At 34.6% G+C, this 9361-nt stretch overlaps 1 protein-coding gene across 1 annotated transcript in view; it reads left to right on the top strand.

Moving 5' to 3' along the window:
• rab7a (RAB7a, member RAS oncogene family) overlaps positions 1 to 9361 on the top strand; it is a 34861-nt gene that overhangs the window by 23626 nt on the left and 1874 nt on the right. Inside the window, exons 4-5 of the mRNA NM_200928.1 lie at positions 5349 to 5567; positions 8860 to 8988. Of these exons, the coding sequence (NP_957222.1) occupies positions 5349 to 5567; positions 8860 to 8988 (348 nt within the window). The remainder of the gene's footprint in view (positions 1 to 5348; positions 5568 to 8859; positions 8989 to 9361) is intronic.

Below are 9361 nucleotides of genomic sequence, written 5' to 3'. Positions count from 1 at the left end.
AGGAGCAAAGATGGGAATAGGATCACCAATTTTGCTACAAATATGTGAGGAAATGTTTAAAAACAATGCACCTCAATAAAAGATAAGACATTTGGATATTTCACATTCAACAGTGCAAAACAATTAAAAGATTAAAAGAATCTTGTCCAAGGCTCTGTCTCGTGTACAAACCTCTTCTATTTGTGCTCGTCATTCCCTTATACAATTCAAATTATTGCAGTGAGTTTATTGGACTAAGGCAAGAATATCCAAAATTAACCCTGGTTTTGATCCAATTTGTGATCGGTGTCGACAAGCTCCAGCCACTCTTCTTCATACTTTCTGGCTTTGTCCAGCGCTAAGCACTTTTTGGGCATCAATTTTTAAATCATTTTCTGAATGCTTTCTTTTAGATATTGAACCATGCCCCCTAGTAGCATTATTTGGACTTAACCCTACAAATGTTTCTTTGTCATATACACAATCAAATGCACTTGCCTTTTGTTTAATAATTGCTAAAAGGCTCATAACACTAAACTGAAGAAAATCCTTCCCCACCCAGTTACATACATTAGATGCATGATCTAATGCAGTCTATGCAAATAGAAAAGATTAGATATACAGTTTGCGGCAATACTGAAAAATTTTACACTATCTGGCAACCCTTCCTCTTACACTTTAAAAATAAAAATAATAAATAAATAAACATATATATATATATATATATATATATATATATATATATATATATATATATATATATATATATATATATATATATATATATATGTATATATATATATATATATATATATATATATATATATATATATATGTATATATATATGTATATATATGTATGCAAGTATATAGCCGACTTATTTTCCCTGCCCCTGGCATAGTTATGGAGTGTTTTTTTTTCTTTTCTTTTTTTTTTTCTTTTTTTTTTAAAATATATATTATTCTTTTATTTTCTACTGTTGTACCCTTTGAGTATTTGTATTTATTTATTCTCTGTACTGTTGTTGTTTTTTGTTGTTGTTGTTGTTGTTGTTGTTGTTTTTCTTTAATGCTTGACTATGTAATTATATTGTTTTATTCATAGAGAAAGAAATTGTGAGCAAAATTGTATTCTACCACCACATTGGAGCAGTTGATGTCTAATGATTCTGTGAATCTAATGCTGTGGCTCTCTGACTAACATATTTCAATAAAAAACAGAGTTAAACTAAAGAATCTTGAGGAATTTCGGTGCGTAAAGGACCAGAGAGCAAGCTGATCAACCATGATCTCGATAAGCGATATCACCACATGGGCTCAGGATTACTTTAGCAAACCTTTGTCTAGGGCTGGGCGATAATTCGATATTGATAATTATCATGATATAAAATGTTTCAATAAAACTATAATGACAGTTTGATAATTGCTCGATAATATTTACACACTATGCGTAACGTTGCACAAGCATTTTGCAGTCTGCCCTTCCGGATGCCGCACGCTGTACAAGGTTACAGCCATACAATGTTAGTTGTACTTAAGAGAGTAAGAAAAAAAAGGGTAAAAAAGGTCAGAGCCACAGACAAGAAACGTGACTAGACCTCAGTCATGAGCTACGTAGTTTTTTTGCTATCCGACACAAAACAGCGACTCATGTCATCAAAAGCAGGCAACACTACAAGCCTGTTTTATCATTTAAAACAAGACCACCCTTATGAAGATGCTAAGAAATTACAGACCTAAACAAGTACTGGAAAACCGGGGCAACTACCCAGCAGAGTCTCATGTCATCATTTTCAAAACCCATGCCTTAGGAGAAAAACCCCAGAAAAGACAGACAAAAGATATGACAGACAACACAATCTCAAACACATCCTAATGAACACTTGAAGCTTGCTCTACAGGCTGTATTAAGGATATTTACACTACAACATTTACAATAAAAATAATATAATAAAGTAGCAAATTGAAAGGATCAAACAAAAAAAAATTTTAAACTTGAGTAAGGGGTTGATAGTGAAGCCAAACAAAAGAAATAAATATAACAAAACATTTCTAATTCATGAATAACCCCTTTCCTCGCTAAAAACTGATGAAAAGAAAAAAGTCCTTCAGTGCAGTGCGTCGCATTCTTCCCTATTCTGAATAAAATAAATATAAAGATGACATTCACCTCTTACCTGATGTCTTTAACAATAAATTTTGTTTGTGTTTGAAAAATGGAAGTCGTACGACATCTTCCCTATCCACCTTACTCTGATAAAAGAGTAAAGTTGAGGAAATAGGGTGGCTCAATATTGTTGGGAAAGAGCTGAGCCCAAAAAAAATAACATACAAATCAATCTAAATAAAAATGAACAAAACTCACAAAATTTCTCAAAGTGGGCAAAAGTAATGCAAAATAATTTTACCCAAACCAAAGTTAAGCAAAAAAACGAAAATCATAATCATGTGAGCAAAATACACCAAAAACTAGATCAAAGGAAAAAGCGCGCTCTCCGCTTTTCATATTCCCGCGTGGCCGCGCCATCTCTGCCTCTCCTAATGCACCTAATGTATTTTTTTATTACCCGACCCGCGGTTTATCCGCAGTGCCTGCAGATATAACCACCATTTACGCATCACTAAGGGGAGGCAAAATTACAACCTTTACGGCTCCCCACGTTTTTGTTGTAATGCGCGATTTGTAAAATAACAGTCTGCATAGGCCTATTTGTGCTAGTCTGTCAGACAAATTTGGTTAAAACATCCGCGGATATAACGGAGATCTGCGCATAACTGGGTTTATGCGTCCCGCTATGCGATGTCAAGAGGGTGACTGCATAAGGTAAACTGCACACACTTGATTATGTAACGCGTGGACGTCTCACAGCGCAAAGCATAACTAAACCTTTACATGTCCATGTTTAATCAGTCATCAATAAGATCTTGATTAAAGTGTTATTGACAATCAATCTATCATCAAGTAATCGTTAACATCCCTAAATAAAATATATTAAAGTATATTTCACCCTAATACATCCAAATTCATCCAAAATTGAAAATTCTGTGACCATTAACTCACCTTTACTTGTTCCAAACCAGGTTTTTTTTTTTTTCTGATGTTGAACAATAATATCCAATAACTTGTAATGTCTTTGGTTGTTGAAAACTTGAACAGTAAATGCTGAATTAAGATTGTTCTTTTGTTTTATTTTATTATTTATATTGTCAGACAGCTAACACATTTAACTAAATGTGTTAAATCAGATGCACAAAGCGATTGGCATACTGAAAGTCTAATAAAATTGATAGATATAAAGATGTTACATTTATCGTGATAAATATCAATATCGACTGATATGAAAAAATTATCGTGATAATTTTTTTTTGCCATATCGCCCAGCTCTACCTTTGTCAAGTACCACAATACGAAGTTACATCCAAAAATGCCAGTGAAAACTGAACTGTGACAAAAAGAATCCTTATGTTTACAGTGTCCCATTCTTTCTGCAAACATGTCTTAAAGTGGGCAAATGTACAAGGTCTTCATTGTCTCATTTTGTGCTTCAAAAATCACACATTTTCTATAGAAGACTGGTGGAGGCCAATCAAGTACCTGTATCCTCTTCCTCTTAAAACTTAACTTTGCTAAAAGGAAACCCTATGTTAACAGTGTCCAGAAGCACAGTCGTCTTTTCTGGGAGGGTCCATCACAAAGTGGAAATTTGTATTGTGGTCAGATGAATTAGTATTTCAGGTATTTTTTCAGAGAAAACGTTTGCTCTGAACCAAAGAAGAAAAGGATCATCCAGACTCTAACTAGCAACAAGTCCAAAAGCCAGGCGCTGTCATGGTCAAATGCTCTTGGCAAAGGTAACTTGCCCTTCTGTGATGGCACCATTAATGCTAAAAAAGAACATAGATATTTTGTAGCTCAATCTGCTGCACCATTGCACATTTCAACAAGACAATGCAAAACCACATTCTACACATGTTACAAAGTCCTGGCTACAGAGCAAGAGGATACAGGTACTTGACTGGCCTGTCTGCAGTCCCGACTCCTTTTCAATAGAGAAAACGTGGTGTATTTTAAAGCACAAAATGTGACGATGAAGACCCTGTACTGTTGCCCACCTTAAGACTTGTTTGCAGGAAGAATGGGACAAAATTACATTTAAAACACTTCATCACTTGTTCACTTTTGGTGTTTATAAAAAAAAAAAACATTTAATTATGAGGAACACACTAAATAATGTTTGTTGTATTGTCTGCAATGAAATACAAGTCAAAGTAAATGTAGAAGCTGTCGAGTGTCGACGGTTTGTTCTGTAGACCATCGAAAAAAGATTTGCTTAAAGGGGCTATTAATTTTGACCTTAATGTTTTTTTTCTAAACTGCTTTTATTCTAGTCGAAATAAAACAAATAAGACTTTCCCCAGAAGAAAAAAATATTATATCAGACATACTGTGAACCGTTCCTTTCTCTGTTAAACATCATTTGCGAAATATTCAAGAAAGAAAATTCTATAGGGGGGCTAATAATTCTGACTCCAACTGTTTAACAATAATTGTCACTGTATATTAAATCATTTATTTTCATCTTAAATTTTTTTAATGTTTATACCCTAGACTTCAAAGAATTCTACGCAAATTTATACATTATATTTAAAATTTTATGAATTAAGAAATCTCAGAATTGTGAGCTATATCTCAGAGTTGTGAGCCAAATGTAAATGTTTATTTATTAATATTTTATGCATGTATACAATTCTGAAATCTTAAATCTGGATAGGAAAAAAGTCAGTATTGTGACAAACTCTAAATAAAGTTTTTTGTATAATAGTATATTATTTATTTGTAATAACTAGTTTGTCACAAAGCTAATTCTTTCCAACTAATTTTGAGATTTCTGAATTTAAAGTTATAAAGCTCAAAGCAAAATTTAAATTTTGTGAGGAAATTGTCAATTCTAAATATAATTCTTATAATGGAATTTCTGTATGAAAATCTTCACAATTATCAATTCTGACTTCAAATATTGAAATTTCATGTTGGAATTTTGGGAAAGAAAATAAGAGTTGTGAGGTTTACAATTGGAATTGCAAGAAAGAATTTAAAACTGTATGGGACAAAGTTGCAATTGCCTTTTTTGTCTTCCAAATGACTCTTACCCCAGTTAGCTAAAGATAGTTAATGCCATTCATCATTAATCGCATTTAATTCATTTAAGTCATAAAAACAAAACACAAATGGTATTTCAGATTTGACTTTTCATCAGAATTCCAAAAATATCTGACTGTCCACCATTAAAATTGTGTGTGTGTTTTTTTTTATGCAGCTTGACAGAATATCCATATATTAATGATCATGTGTTTTGTTTCTTTCTCAGATATGGGACACAGCAGGTCAGGAGCGGTTTCAGTCTCTGGGTGTTGCTTTCTATCGTGGTGCTGACTGCTGCGTCCTGGTGTTTGACGTCACTGCCCCGAACACCTTCAAGACACTGGACAGCTGGAGGGATGAGTTTCTGATCCAGGCCAGTCCTCGAGACCCAGAAAACTTCCCTTTCGTGGTGCTGGGCAACAAAATCGATCTGGAGAATAGACAGGTGAGTGATGTACCAAAAGACATTTATTTTATAGTGGTTTGCACTGTTGATATGAATAGTTCATCATATAAAAGTATAGGGGGGAAAAGAGGCCACTTGGAAAGATCTTTGGATTTATAAACCAAAAGGGCATATGCAGAAGAACTTTTGGTGAAAGCACTTCTGGTGAATTGTATTTACAAAATTGCTGTGTTTAAGGTCTGTTTTCTTTAAAAATCACTGATCTTCACTACCTGATTGATATACGATATAAAGTGTGCCTCAGAATGTACCAGAAGCACTGCATTAAATTACATTTTCCCTATCCATGTCTTTAAAATATGAACATTTGTTTTACCCTAGTATTTTCAATAGTGTTTTCTGCACTTTTCATCTTGTTTTACGCTGGAACCACTAAATGAATAGTGAAGTCTATTTAACTGATTATCTTTTAAGTACTATACAACATCCAAGGCGTAAAAGGAACTGTTTAAAATAAAAAAGCCACATTAACCGTTCACCAGTAGTTTATCGGTATAGGAGTACAAAAACACTAGCTGTGCATATACCCCATTATACTGTACAATGCCTGACTAAAGGTCTTGTCGTCGATCCCAGTTGAAATAGCAACAAATCATGACTTAACATCTAGTTGATCATTTGGAAAGTTGGTAGAAGGTAGATTAAAACCCGCATGGACTTAAGATTTTCACTGAAAACAGCCAAGTTTGGTGAAGGAAGAATCATGGTTTGGGGTTACATTCAGTATGTGAGCGTGCGAGAGATCTGCAGAGTAGATGGGAACATCAATAATATGAGGTATTGAGACATTTGTGCTGCACATTACATTACAAATCACAGGATAGGGCAAATTCTTCAGCAGAATAGCGCTCCTTCTCATACTTCAGCCTCCACATCAAAGTTCCTGAAAACAAAGAAGGTCAAGATGCTCTAGGATTGGTCAACTCAGTCACCATACATGAACATTATTGAGCTCATGAAACTCATACACAATATTAATTCTTTGTTCACTGCACCATGACTTTATATTCTATACTGTACATTATTTCTGACAAGTGACGAGACTTTTGTCTAAGCAAAGTCAGACCTTACTGTCCTAATTAAATAATTAAAAATCAAGGCATGGTCATATTTTGTGTTGGTAAAATAAGCGTAATCTAGAGGCCTTTGCCCTTTATATAAGCTACTTCTGATACCAAATCATTAACTAGAAGTCAATTTATTATTTGTTGTTTCTAAAACTTCCTAAAAGGCATTAAATCAGGACAGTCACTTTGACATTTGAATTTAAGACGTTCAGCGTAGAAGGATTTTTTTCATGGCAATCCAGACTTCCTGAAAAATGTCATTTCACTGATACTTATAGATGTGAGTACAGAGTTTATTTCAAGATCATGTCACATTCTAAGAGGCCAAGGGAGCTAATTTAAGAGCAGCTGCACCCTCTTCATACACACGTAAAGTGTCTCGGAGAAGTTTTAAGTCATTGAATTTCCAGTGAATGATACCTCAAATAACTTGTCGTGAGGAAGACGGGATACATTATACACAATATCAGCCCTGGTTTTTTGACGTGGATGTTGTGATGATTTGTAAGCAACAAGATATTGAGATGCATTGATGAAGTGTTTTAGACCATTTCTGGGACCATGATTGACATGCAAACAACTGGGATCCTGATTGGGAAGCTTCATGTCATTCTGAGCATGTTTCATTTTTGTTTGGTCCTCCATGACTGGATCTGTCACAAATCTAATGTTAAACAAGAAAACTGAAGTTTTTCTGTTCACAGCTTTCAAACATGGTGAAACGAAAGCCAGTAATGGAACTGATTGATGCTTCTATTCATTGAAAAACTGGTACTCTTATGGTTCTTCACCCCATCAAGGGCTGAAGAAAACAAGCAATTGGTTGGTCAGAATTCAGTGTGCGTTTCAATTTATTTTTTTGTCAACAGAAACAACAAGAAATTAGGAGTTACAGTTGCATTGCCACGACTATTGTGTAGGCTGAATCCAGTTTTTTCGATTAATTCTGTAGACTGAGGGGCAGTTCACACAACAACATTTTCAGCCAAAAACTGTAAACTTTGTAAGTGTTGCCTGTTTACACAGCAATGGTGTTTTTTTTTTTTTTTTTGACTGAAAGTGGATGCATTTGAAAAATGGGTTTCTAAGTTTAGCCGTTATTGTGTCCAAAAAGACGAGTCTTTGAAAACGATGCATGTTTAGGGGGGTGTAAAATAATCCCAAATAACGGTCTGGCTTATTTGTTAAGGCACATCATTTTGAAAAGTTGTCTTGTAGAGTAAAAAATTAGTTTTTAAGGGCAAAAGAAAATTAAATTTTTGGCTGAATTGTTGTGTAAACAGCCGGAATCCAATATTTTTCTAACGGTGGTCACCATAATCCTTGGGGATTACAATTTCTATGTTGGGGGTTGGCAATAATGTGTTCACAAAGAGTACGTTTATTTGATCAAAAATACAGTAATGACATTAATACTGTGACATTTATTGTCATTTTCAAATATCTGATTCTTGTTTCAGGGGCTGATCACACCGAATGCACTTTTACGTTCTAAAAATGTGAGGCGCACCACACTGCCCTTTTTGCTGACAAGAAAAAAAGTAGCGCTTTTTATGTCACTAGGCAACGACTGAATCAGCTGGGTTATGTGCGAGAGTGTTGCTGTTGACATTGCTATAATTTAGTTATATAATTATATTGTGAAAATCAAGATTTGTGATTTATTCGGCACCGGATAACTCAAAACAGCAACCACAAGTCTCTCCTCCATCTTCAAACACCTCCGTTGTTGTCTTGACCACACAAACACTGCAGTCATCTGAACAGAAACCCCGCCTCTGCTTTCATTTGATTGGAGAATGAAAAAGATGCGACTGGCGTAACGCAATTTTTTTTTCTTTTTCCAGCTCAAAGTGGATTTTTTTTTTTTTCAACTACGAGCACACACTGGCAAAAACGCGAGGCGCAGCAGCCGGTTAAAACGCGAGGCGCACAGGGCACATAAGCAGCGTACAAAACACTCACGGCCGTTAGTAAATTATTCAAAAAAGACGCCTCCCATCGCAAAAAGCTTGTTCAGTGTGATCAGCCCCTTGTTATGTATTAAAATATATAAACAATTTAATTATTATATTTATTATTTTATATTTATTTATTTTTGACTATATATTTTTTTCAAAACCATGGTATATTTTTCTTTTTTAGGATTTTTTTGAAAGTTGAAAACACATTTTGATTGTGCTTTTACACATTTATATCCTCAGGTAACAACTAAGCGAGCACAAGCTTGGTGTCAGAGTAAGAACAACATCCCATATTTTGAGACCAGTGCAAAGGAGGCCATCAACGTAGAGCAGGCATTCCAGACCATCGCACGCAATGCACTCAAACAGGTTTGTGTGTTGTATATTCAAATTTATAAAGTATATAGTTAAAGTCAGTTTACACTTCTGCATCAATAAACAATCACATACTGTTTGCTGTACTCTTACATAAATCCTGACGTGCAACTCTCAAAAAATGTAACTACTACACATCTGCACACTTTACAAGTCCCACGGAGAAGCTCCAGCTGGAATTTTGTGTTTTGCATAACAATGCAACATACTTACCTAAACACTCATTTCCGGAGTAGACTGATGATCTACTTGGTGGAAATGGTTGCAAATGTTTGCCACTGACATTTTAAAAACATTACCTTTTTGCCAACATTTGAGCACTGAAAAGTATGTTTACTCTTTGCTAGATGTTTCCTTTGAAGGTCAC

The sequence above is a fragment of the Danio rerio genome, chromosome 11, assembly GCF_052040795.2.
Source record: "Danio rerio strain M-AB ecotype USA chromosome 11, GRCz13ab, whole genome shotgun sequence".
NCBI lineage: Eukaryota > Metazoa > Chordata > Actinopteri > Cypriniformes > Danionidae > Danio > Danio rerio.
Note: the sequence above shows the minus strand (reverse complement) of the source record. Positions and strands in the feature narration are given on the sequence as shown.